The sequence below is a fragment of the Myotis lucifugus genome, unplaced genomic scaffold (assembly GCF_000147115.1).
Source record: "Myotis lucifugus unplaced genomic scaffold, Myoluc2.0 scaffold_377, whole genome shotgun sequence".
Lineage (NCBI taxonomy): Eukaryota > Metazoa > Chordata > Mammalia > Chiroptera > Vespertilionidae > Myotis > Myotis lucifugus.
Genome location: NW_005871425.1, coordinates 859,191 through 879,041, shown reverse-complemented (window position 1 = coordinate 879,041; position 19,851 = coordinate 859,191). Strand labels below are relative to the sequence as shown.

Sequence of the window (19,851 nt, the reverse complement as noted above, 5' to 3'; positions counted from 1 at the left end):
AGGACATGTGGACACGTAGAGATGTGCTTTTGGCAGCTGTGCAGGTGTCTGGAGCTCTGCGGAGAGACCTGGCCGCATGACTGGCGGGCGATGGTGGTGGGGGCGGAGATCTGAGTCATTTGATTCAATTGCAAGAGTTTACATTTTGAGAATGAATGACCTCCCTGGGTTAACAAAAAAAGCAGAAAGCAATCAATAAATAATGGAGGTGTAGCCCTAGCTGGTTTGTTTCAGTGGATAGAGCGTCGGCCTGTGGACTGAAAGGTGGGGGTTCGATTCCAGTCAAGGGCACATGCCCGGGTTGCGGGCTTGATTCTCATCATTGATGTTTCTATCTCTCCCTCCCTGAAATCAATAAAAATAGATTATAAAAATATATTTTTTACAAATAAAAATAATGGAAGTAAACAGTCCTTCAAGAGTTTGGGATTGCTGTTGCAAAAACCATACATAAAAAAATAGACACCAGGTGAATTCCTAAGTAAATCATTTCATTAATATTTTAAGCTTAAAAATCAAACGCAAGTTGCAAGAATCAGATCAGGTTAGAAGCTGACCATTTAAAGTGATAATAAGCTTAAGATGAACAGATACATCAAGATGGCTGAACTTTTCACAGTCGTTTTCATGGTGTCTGTGTGTTGCCGTGGAAGCAGTGTAAGTCCACCTAACGTGCCTCTGTGATTCCGGCTCTCTGCCTCATCACCTGAGCTGGCAGCTGAAGCAGCAGGACCTTGACCCTGTAACCTGCACTCACGGGGCTTCTGGAGATTGATCTCCTGGGAACCGATGTGTAGATGTAGACTGCTCTCCCAGGAGAGAGAAGGGAAATGATATGGCTCCAAAATATCCAGGCTGCTGCCCACTATATTCGAGAAATCGGCACTCTGATGTTCAGCTTTGGGAATTCACTAGTTCTTCCAACTGGGGCACGTGGCACACCTATTCCAGAGACTGCGGAGGGACATATCCCTGAACCCTCCTTCGGTCACTTTCCCAGCCTGTTGCCACCTTCCCACAGGGTCTGGTGGTCCCTGGACTGCGTGGGTCCAGCTGGGACTGAAGACACAATAGCCACGAACTACCCTGGAACTGAACACTAGTCCTGACTTCTCAGAACCCACATCCTATTCACTACAGTGAGGTCACCACAGCCAGGTTCTAAAGATTATCCCTGAATTATCGGGGTATTTCTGGGGACCGTGATTTATTTAACAAAATAATTGTAGCAGTTTCAGAGGCCCTAAGTCATCTTTACTTCCCAGGGGCTATATAGCTTTGGGGACCTTTTATAGATAGTTATAACCGGCCTAAAAGAACTCCACTCCCCAGAACTTGCAACTACTGGAACACGATTGCTTGTTTAATTTTATAGTATTGTCCCTTATCAGAAAACATCAAGTGACGAGAGAGGTGACTCAAGCCAAGGAGTCCAGTGTCTGGTCCTATTATCTGAGGAGCCACATTTTGGGGTGAACCACAACTCTGGAGCCTTCACTGAAGTTTGGAATGAAGCCCTGAGGTCCACACCTTCCCTCACCATCCAGGAAGAACCAGGGGGTCTTTGGAAGTATTGAAGCAAAGGAAGATTTTTTTCCCTTGGCTCCAAAAAGCTAATTATCCACCACTGCCTTGGTCAGCTCAGTCGGAGGGACTGGGCTGGCTTGCGGAGACCCGTCCTGGGCAAGGGGCTCCTAGAGGGGTCTGTACAGGCCTCATACACGGAATGGGTTTAAATCAAGGAGGAAGCCAGAAGAAGGGTTAAGGCCCAGAGAAGCCATCGGAAGTCCAAGGGTCTCGGAAAGGCTATAAGCAAGGAGTAGGTTGGGGATAAGAAGTGAGGGCTCAGCCCAGATAGATGCTTGTACGACAGACGAGTGAACTGGGACCATCCCTGTGACTGAGGAGGCCATGGCACTGGGGGGACCTGTTCCAATCGAGGATGACCAAAGGGGTGAGCACAGAATGGCTAAGATATGCCAGAACAGACTAATTAGGAAAATTCTAGAAAACAGAGATTCTGTTATATGTTTGATACAGAAATAAAATGCCTACAATTAGAGTTTGATGTTTCCTTGTGTGATGGGCATTTTGTATAACTTTGCAAAGGACCAATAAATGCTCATTAGTAACACAGCTGCCACCAGCTTCCTTCTGGTGTTTTGTGTGGCCTGGTCCCAGCCCCAGTAGCCAACAGGCTCCCCAGCCTCTGGGGCATTAGTAATGCAGCAACTTGTCATCAGGTCTGTTTTTTGTGGAGGTGAGAGGTCTTTCCTTCCTGCCTTCATTCTTGCCATTGAATAGTGATCCCTCGTACCAAGCGAAAAGCTCCCCCTCCTATTGGCACATTGAGGGTCAGCAGGCAGAGTGGGCTGAGCTGCTGGAGGAAGCCTGGGCCCTCCTGGTGCTGTATTTACCTCCTCCAGCTGGCTCGCTGGTGTGCAACCTGGACTCCCACTGAGCCCATTTGCTGCTTCTGTCACCTTGCCAACGGCTTCTCCTCACTCCTCACTGCTCTTCTCCCTCTCCTGTGATTGTGGGAGCAGCTCAGTGAGGCCCCCTCTAACCTTTCCTTGCCTCCCTGTGAGTTTTCCAGCAGGGGCGATGTTCTACATGGGGTGCCCCTCCTGGGAATGACACAGGGTTTCCAGGAGATGAAACAAACAAACAAACAAACAAACAAAAACCTGGGGTGGGGTGGGGGGCGGTGTCATCTCTGTATGTTCCCTCAGCCCTTAGAGCCCCGGGCAGTGCTGGGAATCTTGTCCGTGCTTACTAAAAGAAATATGAAAAGAAATCAAACACATGGACACATTTAGGGCCTGGCAGTTCTGAAAGTTTGTAGGCTGATACGACATGGCAGTACTTTCAAAATCTCAGCTGCCTCTAGCTATTACACTGGGTCCTAGGGAATCTTGCTTTTGAGTGCTGTGGGTGACAAAACCGTGACTTTTCAGTTGCTCAAGGGCAGGAGACCAGGTTTTCCTGAGCATCCTGGTTCTGAAAGGTTCACTTCTGGAAGGTTCTTCGCAAGCCCACCGATGAGAAACTCAGTGTGTCTGGCTGGCATATTAGAGATGTTAATTTAGTCTTCTGCCTTTATTACATGATCCCATTTAAAAGGAAAAACTCCCTAGCACTGTTTATCTGATTGCTTAGGGTCTCATGTTGTGATGTATAAAGTTTTACAGTAATTGAAAAAGTAATGAATAACACCCCAGGCAGTAAACAAATCACAAAGTTCATTAATTCCAAATACCGAACATCAATTTGTACAGTGTAAAATAACATTACCTACAGTGTAAGAATGGGAAAGTGGGAATTAATTTTATTTTAATTTTTAATGTACTCTTGACTGCTCATAAAAGATATTAAACATTAACATAATTTAATATATACACTGGCATTTATTAAACCACTGATTCATGAACAAATTAAGCATCATGTATTTTTTAAGTATTAAAGAATCAATAGTGATAATTAACTGGAATGTCAGAGGAAGTCATTATCAACATATTCTGCAGAATCCCCCATAGATTATGCAACCCATATGCTGAAGGACCATGCAAGGTTGCCATCAGCTGCCTGATCAGCTCAAGAGAGGTTGGAAGACATCATGCCTTCACTTGTTCTGATGAATCAGTGAGCCAAACTTCTGAGGATAGTGACAAATCAGGAGATGAATTCCACCCTTGATGCCACCTTCCCATCTAACAGGGAGAGAGGTGTTTCTCGAGTTTAGGCAAATCAAGCTGTGTTACGGAACTCTGCCTACAACACAGGCATCACTAATGATGCAGAATGGCAAACCAGACTGGGAGTGTTGCTTAGTCTGAATGACTGTCACCACTCTGTGACATTTCATTGCTGAGCTCTTCAAATTTGAAGGATCTGACTTGAATTTAGGTTTATGTATTGATGAGAGAGAGAGAGAGAGAGAGAGAGAGAGAGAGAGAGAGAGAGAGAGAGAAACTTATTTATGCATTCATTGGTTGCTTCTTGTATGTGCTCTGACCAGGGATCAAACCCGCAACCTTGGTGTATGGGGACGACACTCTAATCAACTGAGCTACCTGTCAGGGCTGAATTTTTATTTTTTAAATACAAAATCTAACTCAAAATAAGGAGCAAGCTGAGATGATTTTTCACTAAAAGGAAAAAGTTGTCACTCTGAGGACTGGATTAGTTGGTAAACCAATCAGGAGCTAAACAAACATAGACTGTTGTGTTGGTTTCTTCCTAGTTGTAAAGTGGATTTACCCCCAGAATTCTGTGTGGTTGATGTTGAAGTTGAGCACTGGATTCCGAGCTGCTAAAAAGAGAATGAATTGTCTCTGAAATTTGTCAGTATATTATTTTGTATTTGTCTAATAGGGCCTTTTGGCTTAAATTATCTAGTTTGACAGGCTAACATGATCAAATTAATAAAATGAATGCCAAGTGTCCACTAAGTACACCCATAAATTCTATTAGTTAATTAATATTTATTTAGGTTCATAATTTCCCCCCAAATAAATCACTTGCACTCAAGCTTATAATCTGCCTCATATCAGTGGCCTCTTTGCTGGTGCACCCTGTAGAGCCACTTTGGCTCATAGTTTGCAATTATTTATGCAAAAAACTAGTAATCAGAAATTGAACTTTATTTAAATAATCCTGGAAGAAATAAATTTGGGACTGAACTGTCCTTTTGTAAATAACTTCTTTCTCCTGTATTATAAAGGTAATATTCATTATATATTATGCACTATAATATAAAGTTAAATGCATATATTTTCCACAACTCCATTGCCTAGATGTTACCTTGTTTACTTTGGGATGCATAAACTTTATTTTTCAAATATACATATAATATATTTTTCCCACAAGTGTGTTCATACTAAGCCTATTGTTTTAAAACCTTTAAGAAACATGTCATATCATAGCAGCTTTCCATATTAATAAATCGGTTTCATCACTTTTTTAAAAAAAATACGTTTTTTATTGATTTTAAAGAGAGGAAAGCAGAGGGAGAGAGAAACATTGATAGGTATTGATAGTTGCCTCCTCACCAACTACTGGGGATTAAGCCAGCAACCTGGGTATGTGCCCTGACCGGGAATCGAACCAGCCACCTTTTGATGCACGGGACAACGCCCAACCAACTAAAGCCACACTGGCCAGGGTGATTTCATCACTTAAACCAATTCCAGTTTAAGGCTGCATAACATTTTACTGTATAGAACTTTAGGTTGTTTTTAATTTTCACTGTTTGTTATGGACTGAATTATGTTCCTCCAGAATTCATATGTTGAAGACCTCAGTGTGACTGTAAGGTTCAATGAGATCATAAGGGTGAGGCCTTAATCCAATATGATTGGCATCTTTATATGAAGAGGAGAGACACCAGAGCAAAGGCCATGTGAGGACACAGGGAAAAGACCTGGCTGTCTGCAAGCCAGGAAGAGGTCTCACCAGAAACTAGCCCTGCCAACACCTTGATCTTGGACTTCTAGCCTCCAAGAAATAAATGTCTGTTGTTGAAGTCACAATTTGTGTTTTTTAGTTATGGCATCCATAGCAGACTAACACACCATTATAAACACAACAGATGCATATTTGAGGTAAATTCCTAGAAAAGGACTCGTTAGTTCAAAAGTATTCCCTGTATCGTCTCCTTCCCCCCTCTACCTGCCTTTATTATTTTCTCCTTTGACTTTCTTACACATATTACCAAATTCCCATCCAGTAGGTTTCTACCCAGTTATTTTCCCACTCTCAGTGTATATATGTCTTCTGCACATACTGTAATTTTCAGTCTTTTAAATTTTCACTATCATTTATTGTGATGAAATTTGCATTTCTTTGACTATTAAAAAGAACAGTATCTTTCCACATTATTTGCATATCTTGGTTTGTGAATTGCATTTTCATTTCATGTTCCCATTTTTATGGGGGAGAGTCATATTTTTCTTATTTATAAGAGATCTTTATATGTTTTCAGGTATTAACTCAGATGACATAGTTTTTAAACATTTTTTTGTTGCTTCACTTTTTATATTTGTTTTTGACAGGTTTTTTTTTCATAGTTTGGAAGTTTAAAAAATCTTAATTTAGTAAAATCTATCAACATTTTCTTTTCAGAATTTCTAGCTTTGGTGTCATGTTTAGAAAGATCTTATTTGCCCCAAGATGTAAAAAAATACCTATATATTTTTTTGTTTTTGCATGTGTTTTTAAAATATTTAATCTTTGACCCAACTAGAATTTATTTGGTATTAAGGAGAACTGGGGCTATAATAACATTTTTCCTCTGAATTAAAATTTATTTTGAGATCATTATCTCTTCGCTGATTTGAAATGCCATATATATGATGGAGTATGTTCTGTTTCTGTACTCCGTATTCTGTGCTATTATGTCTACCTTGTTTTAAACCAATTCCATACCATTCAAATTACTGTGGACTATTACAGCAATATATTTTAAATCTGGTAGGGCAAGTTTACTTGACTATTTAAATGGCATTCTCAGCTCATATTGCATGGTTATAAACCATAGTTCGGGTGTGATGAAAAGAGTGTTGCTATTACCAGTTGAGTCTTTTATTTCATTGCTGCTGCAATTATACTGAAAAAATTTCTCTTCCATGGTCCCACCACATCATCTCATGAACATTATCTGCTAATGTGTGCGCTTCTCATTCTGGATTATGAGATCCTTGAAGGCATCTTAAATGATGTTTCCCTCACCTGAGATGATATTTTATCACCAGTGTAGAGGATAGTACTTAGCATGTAGTTGAAAAATATTAGTGTTCTTTTTTTAAATAAAAAATAAGCTTTTTCCCCATCTGTTTTGGTAACTTTCACTTATTTCAGTTGATTAATTTTTTTCTTGCATTGAAGCATCATGTCAGTATCTCAAATTCTTGGGTTAATTAACCTAAAATTCTTATAAGTTGTTTATAAAACTATGATTTGAAATAGGTCATCTTTGTTTAATAAGCCTACCTTTGGTGACTCTATTCCAACAGATGTTAAACTCATACTATATTCTGTAGAAGATCTTGCAGGATGGACTCCTGGTGGCCGTGTCTAAAGGGACCGAATGAAGGAGGGAGTGTTTGTTTCATTATGTTTTGGTCAGGGCTGAAACAAGCCTAGCCCTGTATCTAATCTTATTTCTGGAAATGGCTTTTCCTGATCTTATTTTCTACCACAGTGAATAAAGGAGAGTAAAGAGAGGAGAGTTGAATCTCCTCTCCCTTTCTCAGTGGTACACAGGGATTTCCATTTTTTCTGTAATCTATTTCTTTTAAATCAGGGTTTTTCAGGCTCGGCACTCTTGACATTTGGGGCCAAATGATTCTTTCTTGGGCTGTCCTGTACATTGTAGAATGCTTAGCAGCATCCCTGGCCTCTGTCCACTAGCTTCAGTGCCACTCCCCAGTTATGACAACCGAAGATATTTCCACATGTTGCCAAATGTCCCCTGGAGAGGAAAATTGCCACTCCCCCAACCCCCAATGAGAACCATTGATTTATAATAAAAAACAAATAAGCACAAATAGAATAAGGAAAAAGAAGAAAATGTTAATATGTGCTAAATTGGGGGCAGGGGTGAGCACACAATAATATGCTGTATTATTCAACATCTTTAAACTCTTCCCACAGACTCAGAAGGAAATGTATCTTGTTAGTCCTTTTTATAGAAGATATAAATCTTTTAGCTTTTGGATCATTGAAGGTCATGTTTCCAATAAACTGCTGCCTTCCTTCCACCACAGGCTGCACACACCCTGGCAGAACCAACCCATGGGGATGCTGCTCTTTGATCTGCCCTTCACACACTTCTTTCAGAGATGATGGCAATTCGTCTTCACTCCTGATGCTGTATGTCGGCCAGTTTATTGTTTCTGCCTGATCTTCAGCAATCTATGACCCCCCCTCCTCAATATTCCTTCCTGTCTAACCCATTCTTTATACTTCCACAGAGTGATTTTTCTAATAGTTGATATTCCCGTATTTAAACTCCTTCAAAATAATATCCGAACCACCTTAGAGTGGTGCAATAATTGCTATGTGATTCCTCTGCAGATCACCTGGAGTTGGCACAGACTCATAGGTTAAGGGAACGGTCCCTCATAAGACTGCTCTCAGTTCAGATGCCAGGCACAAGTTCAAAGATCCCCAGGCTACCCACACTTCTGACCAACTGGCTACAAATTTGGTCAATTACCTAAGGTATGATCCTTTGCTAGAACATTTGATAAACAGAACTCTCAGGAAAGTGGTATATTCACGGTGATAGTTTAATGAGAAAGGGTTACACATCAGGACCAGCCACATGAAGAGACACATAGGGCGAGGTCGGGAGCGTCCTGGATGTCGGGCTTCTGTGCACTTTCCCTGTGGAATCAGGATGCACCGCCCTCCCGCACACTCACGCACTCACCAAGCAGGAAGCTCACCGGAGCCTTGGTGTCTCGAGTTTTAAGGGAGTTTCATTATGTGGGCATGATTGAACTCCATCTCCAGCCCCCGGCCACTGCCTAGCGGTCAGCTGGCTCAAAACCCCAACCTCCTAATCACATGGTCCGTGGGGAGTCCACATCCTGAGTCGTATTGTTAGCATAAACTCAGGTGTGGTCAGGGACCCACCATAAGTAACAAAGAATCACTCGGGAAATTCCAAAGGTTTGGTGTTTCCCTCTGAAGAACCAGGGACAAGGATCAGACAAATTCTCTGTCGTACAACACACGGCATTCAGGTCCTACCCCAGCCATTCTTCCCAGCTCACCCCATCCTCTCTCATTTCAGGGCCCGGGTTGAGCGTCCTTGAACACACCTTGCTGTTGTAAACCCTGCACATGCTATTCCCTCTGCCTACCTTTGTTTTCTCCTTGGTCTGTCCAGTGAAGTCCTCCTCATCTGTCAAGACACAGGTAAGCAGCTCCAGCTCTGTGGAGCCCTTCCAGGCACTTAACCCCCACCTCCCCAGTGCTGGCTGAACTCCTGGTTCATTTCTAGATGATCTTTGCACTTACATCTTCGGGCCGGGATTGTTTGTTGGGATGTCTGTATGCACTGCTGGTACATAGTAAGTGACTTTCCTGAGCTAGTGTTTTGTGGGGCTTTGCCTTTATTATTGGAAGTTATACTTGTCTTTTTAGAACGTGTCCTCTGGCCCTCCTTCGCTGCCCTTTCCGGCACCTCATCCTCATGCTCTGGCACAGTGGCAGTTCATCATTACAGACATCCCCCTTAGCTTCTGATGGGTGAGCAAAGCGACCATCGAAGATCTTGTGGCTGACAGTCCTGCCTGGCCATTCGTGCTTTGGCGAACTCGTGGATAACATTGCTGAGATGACACAGGTAAGGTTTTTTAAATATCTAGAAATAAGGAATGGTTAAGTATATCATGATCCCACCCCTTAGATGAAGTATTATAAAGGGTGTCCCAAAATTCACGCAAGAAGTAATTTTGATAGAAAACACAGGTTTATAATTAAAAATTGTACATTTTTTTATTGATTCATAAAGCATACGGTATAGGGTTATGTACGGAATAGCATATCGGGTAAATGGCCTCCACAGATTTGCTGGCACATATGCCCTCTTTTGTTATTGCCTGAGCAGCCACATTTTCGAAGAATGGTCCGATGATGCCTCCAGCCCAAAATCAGCACCAAACAGTGACACGTTGTGGATGCATTTGTTTCTCAACAATCACTCGCAGATTTTCTGAACCCCAAAATGCGACAATTTTGTCGATTAACCAAGCCATCAAGATGAAAATGAGCCTCATCGAAATTCAGCCACATTTATGCAAAACAGTCACGGAAAATTTCAACAAAAGAGTGTGTATGTGCCAGCAAAGCCGTGGAGGCCATTTACCCGATATGCTATTCCATACATAACCCTATACTGTATGCTTTATGAATCAATAAAAAATTACAATTTTTAATTATAAACCTGTGTTTTCTATCAAAATTACTTCTTGCGTGAATTTTGGGACACCCTTTACATATAAAACATGTTTATGAGATTTGGATTAAAACAGAGAGATGCTTGTGTATTTATTATACAGTGGGGCCTTGACTTACGAGTTTAATTCGTTCCGTGATGGAGCTCGTAATTCAAATTACTCGTATGTCAAATCAAGAAGTGAACGAGTGAGACACGTGATGCTGGGCTGATGTTGTGGCGTTCACTGTGACATTCGCTGCGCCAACTAGCGGTGGGGTATCTGAAGCTGGCTCGTAACCCGAATTTTAGCTTGCAACTCAAAGCAAAAAATCAGCTGAGAGACGGCTCGTATCTTGAAAAACTCGTTAGTCGGGACACTCGTAAGTCAAGGCCCCACTGTACCTGGAAGAAAAGCAATCACAACCATGATGAAAAAATATATAAACTAAGACACCCAACAAGCATAAAAGAAAGAAAGAAAGAAAAGGCCTGTGTAGAAATACTCCAAAACAGGATTCATCTTTGGGTAATGGAAATTGGGTGATTATTGCCCATCTTCTTTATATGTTCCTGCTTTTAAAACGTTTTCTGTATCAAGCATGTATTGCATGCTTAAAATTAGGAGAGGATAGTTCCTCTCTGTGTTCCTAAGGAGGTAGGCAAAAGGTGCAATCAATTTAACTTGGGTACTTCCACCTGCAACTGGAAGTTTACAGGTGAGAAGATTCACACGTTTGCTTTTTTTGGCAATGAGAGGGGGCAGTGAGAAGAGAGGTGCAGATGGGAATGAAGGGGGAGGAAATAAACCAGCCACTCCCGCCCCACACTTAGGAGAACTGCCAGAAAGACAAAAGTCAACCAGATAAAAGGGTTTTTAAATGGCGACTAAAATCAAATCAGTTCTTAAATGGTCACTTTCCTGTCAAAGAAAGGCAGCTTGAATAGTGAAGATTTAACTATTTACTTATTAAACAATTATTTTTAAAAATAAAGCATTTATGTTGTTTTGTTGATCTCTTTCATTATCAACATAACTCATAAAACATATATCCCTTTCTGGAAGAACTCCAATCACAACAAAAGCTGGGCATTTTGGGAAGAAGTGTTAGTTTCAGAGTAAGCTACTCAAGAAACTGCATTTAACCTTTGAAAACTCTGGTTAAAATCCCTTTGATCCAAAGCATTTAAAAAATGCCCTCAACCTGAGCACACAACCCTCCTTAGAGGAGAGCAAACCGGAGTGAGCTTCCTCCTGAAGATTTTATTTTTTGGTTAATCCTTACCTGAGGATATTTTTTCCATTGATTCTTAGAGAGATTGGAAGGGGAGGGGGAGTGGGAGGAAGAGAGAAATACTGATATGAGAGAGACACATTGATTGGTTGCCTCTTGTACATACCCCAACCAGGGTGGGGATTGAACCTGCAACCCAGATACGTGCCCTTGACTGGGATTCAAACCCGAGACCCTTTGGTGTGGGAGCCAACGCTCTAACCACTGTGCTCACCGGCCAGGGCACCTCCTGAAGATTTTAAAGATTCTAAATGGTAACATCATTATCAGGTTTTGTTGCTGACGCGCATTTCTATACAATATCTCAAATCCTTACATATTTCAGATAGATTCTTGAGTATGTGAATTGTGATTAGGCACAAATAGGCTAGTTTAGCTATGGCTAAAGAACTATCACTTGGGATTGTGTCTACATAGTAAGGCATTTCCAACCCAAGACAGTTCTACCCTCCTCACCACCCACTTCAAAAAAACAAATAAATAAAAAGGAATGCAGATCATACCGATGAAGAGGTTCAGGCTCTTTTATTTTCTTGTGGTATCTCCTGTCTCCAAAGGCACATTTTCTTTCTTTTACTTCATAGGGGTTACCAGAAAGTTCCTTGAGATGGAATGAGTTGATAGACCAGTTTCTCCAGTTGCCTCAGTTGGTGGGTGAGGATTCTTTCCCTCTTAAGATGAAAGGAGTTTGCTTTTACATGTTCTGGGTAGACCAGTTTAAGAGTCTCATTCACCCCTGAAACTAGTTGGAACACCTCCAGACACTGGGACCCAGACCTCTGAGGGTGGAGATGGTGTCATTTACTCATTCATTCATGTTCTCATTCTGTATTATTTGGGACTCTTGGTTGTAAATGACAGAAAGTCAACTTGAATCTGTTCAACTGAAATGGGGAATGTATCATAGGGATATTGGGATGTTTCTCAGAATCCAAGCATAGGAACGAGGCCCCAGGGACAACTAGAATTAGCATTACAGAATTTCTGGGACCCTCTTCTCCAACTGACATCAGCTTTCACCCTTCTCCCTCCACAGGCAGGTTTTCTCTGCTCCTCCACTACCTCCTAGGCTATTACATCTTGCAGTCCAGACACAGTAAGAGACACCGTGTAGCTTCTCTTTCTCAGTTCTGGTTCCAAAGTTCCTGGAAGAGAAGTTTTCGTGGCCTGGCTTGCCTCAGAGCCAAGACTGAGCACCTACAGCCTGAAAACTTGGCTGAGTTGAGTCACATAGTTACCCTGACCAACCAATCAGATGGTGCCAGGCGAGTGAGGTCTCATTGCACTAACATGACCACATTGTAAATTCAGAAAACAGGGTGCTAATTAAGCAAAAATTAAACTAATTAACCAAAAAAGTGTTCACTACCTATTCTTTTTTCTGTATCCTGCAAAAGTAAATGGGAATTATGTAGATGCTATTTTGCCAACAAACAAGTACTGAGCACCTAACTATCATGTGTCTAACTGCCTCTTGGCAATCCTTTTGTTCACATTGAGTCCTCCATGACATTACTTAAAGGCCTTTTCCTATAGTTTTCAGCCCCTAATCATGCCTACCTCTTTTGCATTCACCATGGCCAGTCTGGCTGCCTACTTTACTGAGATCAAGACTGTACCTCACCATCTCTCATCCAACTCCTTTGCTACTAAAATAAAGGCCCTTGTCACACATCTCTCCTGCACAATTTCTCCTTCCCACTTTTCCTTCTTACAGGTTTTCTTCCTCCAGCTTCAGAGAAAATATTCACTCTTGTCAGTGTCTAGAGGTAATCAAGATCTGTGAGACAGGGTCCTGGCCTCGTAGCTCAGTTGGTTAGAGCATCATTCTGATATGCCAAGGTTGTGGCTTCGATCCCCAGTCAGAGCACATATAAGAAACAACTAGTGAATGAATAAATAAGTGGAACAATAAACCTCTCTCTCTCTATCTATCTATCTCTATCTCTCTTTCCTCAATAAAGATTTGTGGGAGAGATGCAAGCTAAATTAGAATGCACTAGAAAGTGAGATAGATGCTAGAATAGCAGCTTACTAATTTAGATGAGTAATCTCTGCCACAAAGAATAGAAATACTTAAAAGTGGTTGAGTAGTGCATTCTCTTCCTTTGGTCAAGCCATGTACAAAGCCAAGTCATAATTTGAAACCATTTTTGGTTTATTCTAAGAAATCCCTGCCACAGCCACTAAAAATACCCACGGTGTCTGTGTGGTGAAATAATAATAATAATGATAATAATAATAATAATAATCCTATATAATAAAAGCCTAATATGCAAATTGACCAAACAGCAGAATGACCAGTGGAACGACTGGTCGCTATGACGCACACTGACCATCAGGGGACAGATGCCCAAAGCAGGAGCTGCCCCCAGCCCACAGGCCCCAGGCCAGCCAAGGTGGGTGCCAGCGGGGGGCCCCCTGATCGCCCTGCTGATCACCCCACAGAGGGAGGCAACCCATGGCAGCAGCGGGGCAATCAGGGGGCTGGGGCGGTGGGGTGATCAGGGGGTGGGGCCAGGCGGCAAGCAGGTGGCGTCGCTCCCCACTACCCCCGATCGCACCGCCAGTTGCCTCCCGCAGAGGGAGGTGAACAGCAGCGGCAGGGGGTGGGGCCCCAAGGCGGGCAGCACCAGGCCGGCCAAGGCGGGTACCAGGGTGGTCTTTTAATTGCCCCACAGATCGGCTCTGATCACCAGCCAGGCCTAAGGACCCTACCAGTGCACAAATTTCGTGCACCAGGCCTCATAATAATAATAATAAAGTGAGCTGTTTTGTGCCTTCTGAATGGTTTTTCCTATATAGAAAAGACTATTCAAAAGTTTACTTTTAGTTTTGTCTAATGGCAAAAAGTTTGCAGGAGTCCAGCAAACTATGGCCTGGGTCAAATCTGCCCACTCCAATTTGTATGGCCCATGACTTAAAAATCGTTTTTACATTTATAAATGTCGGGAAAAATGGAGCAAGAGAGTAATATTTTGAGACATGTGAAAACTGTATGAAATTCAAATATCAGTGTAGTTGCCACAGAGACCTTATGTCCTGCTAAGTCTAAAATATTTACTATGTCGGCCTTTCCAGATCCCTGGTTTAAAAGATTGGTGTTCCGTTTATTAAAACAACAAATTCAAAACCTTAGTGTGTTTTTAAGCTTTTAAAAAACCAGGTGGTTACACAGCCATGAAACCACAACCACTACAATCAAGATAACAAACATTTCCATCACCTCAAAGAGCGGCTCCCTGCCTCTGCTCCCGGAGCCAGGAAACCACTGATCTGCTTCCTGTCACTAAATTTTTATTTGCATTTTCTAGAATTTTATAGAAATAGATTCATACAGTAAGCACTCTTTTGTGTCTGGCTTTTTTTTTTTTTTTGGTCCAGATTATACAGATTTTGAGATTCATTCATGTTGTTGTATCAGTAGTTTGTTCCTATTTATTGTTATGCTTTAAAAAACTTTAAAATTTTTAGTCTAAAATTTCTGTATTATGGAACATTTAAACATACCTAACAACAAGTTCCAAATAATGTATGAACCCCCATGCACACATTACTTAGCTTCAACATTACTAACTTAGGGTCAACCTTGTTTCAACCATACCTCCACCCATGAACTCCCTCCCGTATTTGAAGCAAATCCTAGGCATCATACCTTTTCCCCTGCAAATATTTTAGTATGTGTTGGGGTCCAACCCCAGCAGGTCCAGGGGTCCCCAAAGGTGTGGACGGAGTCGGCAAAGAAGGAATGACATGGAGACAGCATTCAGTTGATCAGCAGCCTAGCCAGGATCTCCAGAGAAGTTCTGGTCTGGATCTCCAGCAAAGTTCTGGCTAGGATCTCCAGAGAAGTTCTGGTTAGGATCTGATCAGGATCTGATGTTTATTGTCTTGTTACATCTATATTTATACCAGCCGATTTTAATCCTGTCAATTTCTATTACAAAGGTTAGGGCGTTTCTTATCTCCATTCCAGGGAGTAAAGATTACGTAGCTTAACTACCCGCCTGGCACTTAATTAAGGGGTTGTATCCCCTCCCTAACCTCAGGGAAAAATCCCCACCTGGGGAAACAACCTTTCTTGGAAAGGTGACCTTGGTTAAAACACATGGCGCTAAGGAGAGCAAACATATTAAGAACAATATGCTATATATGCCAGGTCCCTTGAAACATATGCTGTGCAGATGTTTCTTTCCTGCAGCGACTGTGTCAAGCAGCAAGGATGGACCGGCTTCCGGCAAGTATGTACTTCTAAAAAAGTATGGACTCCTTAAGAAACATATAACCACAACACCACTATAATGCCTATAAAATTTTAACAATAAAAAATAAAATTTTAACAGCAAAACTAGTTGGCTATGTAATAATAAATGTTTTAATTGAAGAACAATGTCCTTAAATGTTCAAGTTCTGCTTAAAATTTTTTTATAAATTTTAGCAATAATTTCAAGGGGTCTTGAATACTGTTTGTTTCAATTTATAAAGGCTTCCCAGTTTAATAGAAGGCCCTTTGGGGTTGGCAAACTATAGCCCAGGGCTTGCTACTTGTTTTTATAAATAACTTTTTATTAGAAATCAGCCATGTCCATTAATTTATATGTTTATTATCTACTAGAGCCCCAGTGCATGAAATTCGTGCACTCGGGTGGGGAGTCCTTCAGCCTGGATTGCGAGAGGGCGCAAGCCAGTCTGAGGGACCCCACCGGTGCATGATTGGGGCTGGGGAGGGACGCAGGAGGTTGGCCAGCAGGGGAGGGACCACGGGAGGGCTCCAGGGCGTATCCGGCCCATCTCACTCAGTCCCAATTGGCCAAACCCCAGAAGCAAGCTCACCTACCTGTCGGAGTGTCTGCCCCCTGGTGGTCAGTGCACATCATAGCGACTGGTCCACCGGTCGACTGTCTGCCCCCTGTTGGTCAGTCATAATAAGCAGTTGAGCTGCCATAGCATATCATTAACATATTACGCTTTGATTGGTTGAATGGCTGACCAGATGACTGGACACTTAGCATATTAGGCTTTTATTATATAGAATGGCTGCTTTCCCAATAAATGGCACAACTGAATAGTTGTGACAGAGAGCCTCTGGCCCACAAAGCTTAACATATTTACTACCTGACCCGTTAAGAAAATGTTTGCTGACCTCTGCTGGAATTTATACATTTCATATAAAGTTATTTATTGAATACATTTTCTTTCCTTTTCAGGTACTTCAGTTACCACCTGACAATACATCAATCTTTTTCAAGTATTAATTTTTATAAAGTCCCAATTATACTCACAAATTAGGTAAACTTTATTATTTTTTTAAAAGTAATTTTATTGATTTTTAGAGAGAAGGAGAAAGAGAAACATTGTTGTGAGAGCAGAACATCAATTGGTTGACTCCTGCACACCCCTTATTGGGGATCGAACTCACAGCCTGGGCATGTGCCCTGACTGGGAATTGAATCCACAACCTTTTGGTGTATGGGATGATTCCCAACCAACTGAGCCACACAAGCCAGGGCTAAATTTGGTAAACTTTGAATTTTTTAGATGTTCTGAAACTCTGCTTAGGTTTCATAAGCTTTCAACTTGAAATCAGGAGTCTATATCAGTTACTCAACCATACACTTTAAATTGCTCTCATAAGGGAGTATCTCAAGCCAAATTCTTGCACACATTTGTAGTACAGAAAATATCTAATGTATCCAGATTTCTTCTTACTACAGAAACTATGGTTTTGATTCTCCTAAACCTTGCCTATTAGTTATTTTCCTGGAGTGGGAAGATATGAAGCCCTGGGGAAGACTGTTACCATCCCAGTAACCAGAGCTGATCTGCTGAGGGAGGGAGATGCTGCCCCAATTAATTGAGGCAACAGCAGAGATTTGGGTAGGACCTGAGTTTTATAGTTGCAGACATGCAGGGTTCACCACCACTACTGCCCTACTAAGTCCCTTTTGGAAAATACTACGTAGAGGCCTTTGAGGCTTGGTGGGTGCTCATCTTGGGATCACACAGTGCTCATTTGGGGGCAGCAAGAGTCTGTTCATTCCTTGATTAGATTTGCATCTTTTGGTTCCTAATTCACTTCCTATCTAACTCTAAAGATCTTTGAACTCTCAGGGATCCAAAAAATATATTCTCATTTATCTATTTTCACCTGCAAATAATAGAGTATGTATCTCTAACATATTAAAACTTTTAAAAGGAACCTTAGTGCCAGTAGTTTGTCTAGAATTAAGAATTACTAGATGCCATCTAATACTCCTCTTATTCACCTCTTATTTCTCCACTTGCCTAAAAAAGGTCTTTTTACAATTTGTACAATCAGAATCATAATGAGGCCATATACTGTATTGCATTTGGTCTCCAAAGTCTTTCCATCTATTGCAATCTTCTATCCCCTTGTGCCATTGATTCGTTGAAGAAACTGGGTTGTTTTCTATAATTTCCCATATTCTGGATTTGGTTGATTGAGTCTAGGTGATATGATGTCTTTAAATTGTCTTTTTTTTTTTTTAATCCCCTATATTTCTAGCAGGCTTGATTAGTTGTTTTGTTGTTGTTGTTTTTTTTGTTTTTTAGTCAAGCATCCTCCATAGGTGGGTAAATGTATTTTCTAACTAGCAAAGACTTGAACTTGATATGACCTTGCATTCTTTTTTGCTATTTCTAAGATATTTAACATGGTAAACTTATTGAAATTTGGATATCCCACATGGCTTTCCCTTGGACTTGGAGTCACAACTCACATAATAGCTAATTTTTAAGTGCTTTCCAGGGACAATGTTAATTAAGTACCTTACCTTGCTCATTCAATTTTCTAAACTTTTTGCAGACAAGGAAACTAGAGCTTAGCGAGTTTGATTAACTTAACCCGGTTAGTAAGTGATGGTGGGAATTCAGGGGTGGAATTGCAATCCCAACTTCCTAGCATTTCCCGCTCCGAACAATTCCAACTCTCAGTCTCGGCCTTTTAAACGGTTCTCACGGAAACTTGCTGGTATCCAAATTACCGGGAGTGGCCCCGCCCTGCCAGCCCCGCCCCTTCCCGCCCCGCCCCGCCCCGCCTGAGTGAGTGTCAGGAAAACCACACTTCCCAGAGTGCACCGCGACCACGATGGCCTCACTACCGGCGTCCGCTCGCCGGGCGCCATTTATGTAGCCGGGAACGGCGGTGCGGCCTGCGACCATGGCGCTGTTCCCGGCCTTTGCGGGCGTTAGTGAGGCTCCCGATAGCGGGAGCGCCAGGAAAGGTAAGCGCACAGAAGGGACGAAGAAGACACTCGGCGGGCTTAAGACGTAGTTCCTCCGCCCCCGGCTTTGGATTTGTTGGTCCACCTGTGTCCCAGAGTTCCCCGCGGCGCTGCAAAGCCTCCTGGGAAGGGCCCCTGTCCGGGTCCCGGCTTCTTCGGGGCGCGAGTCCTGGAGTTACGGAAGGAGAGAGACCTCGGAGGGACCCTGGAGCTGGGACTTCCATAAAGTCATTCTTCCTCTGAGCCTCAGTTACTTCGCCTATAAAGTGGTGATAATGGTGCTCCACGCGTCAAGGAAACTCCCGGCGCAAATGCTGGGTGTTCTGGTGCCCTCCTCCTGTTGTACTTCTTCCTGAGATGCTGATTGGGCTCATGGCTTTAGGCAGGCCGAGAGCTGGGGCATGAGGACCCCAAGCCCAGTCAAACTGTTTCTCTCCCGACAGGCACAGCTGCTGGGAATAGACGTAACATTTATTTTTTGAGAGCCTGCTGTGTGCCAGGTGATGGCCTAACATGTAGTATGTCGTAGTATGTCAGCCTTAACCGTCCCCTGGAGGTCTGCAGTGTTAACAATTGAGGCACTGACAGGCATGCCTCCGAGATGTTGAGAGTTTGGTCCCAGACTACCCCGCAGTTAAGCGAGTTGTATTCTTGTTGGTGGAGGGTCTTCCATTCCTAAAAAATGCGACACCTGTGAAGCACAGTACAGGGAAGCTCGGGAATAGGAGGTATGCCTACAGGGAATTGTAACGTACAGGAAGTCTAAGTCATGCGCTTAATGTGGCGGAGTCCAGTTGTATCTGACACCTCTTACATCCTCTCAGATGGCTCTGACATCTATATTCTGGTAATACAACAATTGTCAGTAATTTCTTATATAATTAGTGTAATTTTGATCATCCTTTACTGACTCTAATCTCCATGTGGTTAGGACGGTGTCTGTCCACTGTAGCACACTTAGCCCCTAGCATAGGTCAAAAATAGAGTAGATGTTCACTACGTATTTGCTGAATGTAGAGAGCAATAGTAGGTGCTTAACAAAGAAATAGCAGTACAAGGCAGGATGTTATAGATGTCACTAGGGGCCTGATGCACGCAATTCGTGCACTCGGGGAGTCCCTCAGCCCGGCCTGTGCAGTCTGGGACCCCTCGCTCCTTATTGCCTGGAGGCCTGCAGTGGAGGCGGGAGAGGCTCCTGCCACTGCTGCTGAGCTCTCCAGCCTTGAGCCTGGCTTCTGGCTAGCAGAGCTCCCCCTGTGGGAGCACTCTGACCACCAAGGGGCAGCTCCTGCATTGAGCATCTGCCCCCTGGTGGTCAGTGAGTGTCATAGCCACCCGTGGATTTGCATATTAGGGTTTTATTATA

General features: G+C 42.6%; 1 protein-coding gene across 2 annotated transcripts in view; it reads left to right on the top strand.

Annotated features, from left to right (window-relative positions):
- Positions 1-18,314: 18,314 nt before the first annotated feature.
- NRDE2 (NRDE-2, necessary for RNA interference, domain containing) overlaps positions 18,315-19,851 on the top strand; it is a 35,726-nt gene continuing 34,189 nt past the window's right edge. The window contains exon 1 of one of the 2 annotated variants that reach the window (XM_006101676.2): positions 18,315-18,485. In XM_006101676.2, coding sequence (XP_006101738.1) covers positions 18,422-18,485 — 64 coding nt within the window. In that variant the 5' untranslated portion in view covers positions 18,315-18,421. Of the gene's footprint in view, positions 18,486-18,567; positions 19,333-19,851 lie in introns of those variants that run through there. The other variant, XM_023765118.1, reaches the window with a different exon arrangement.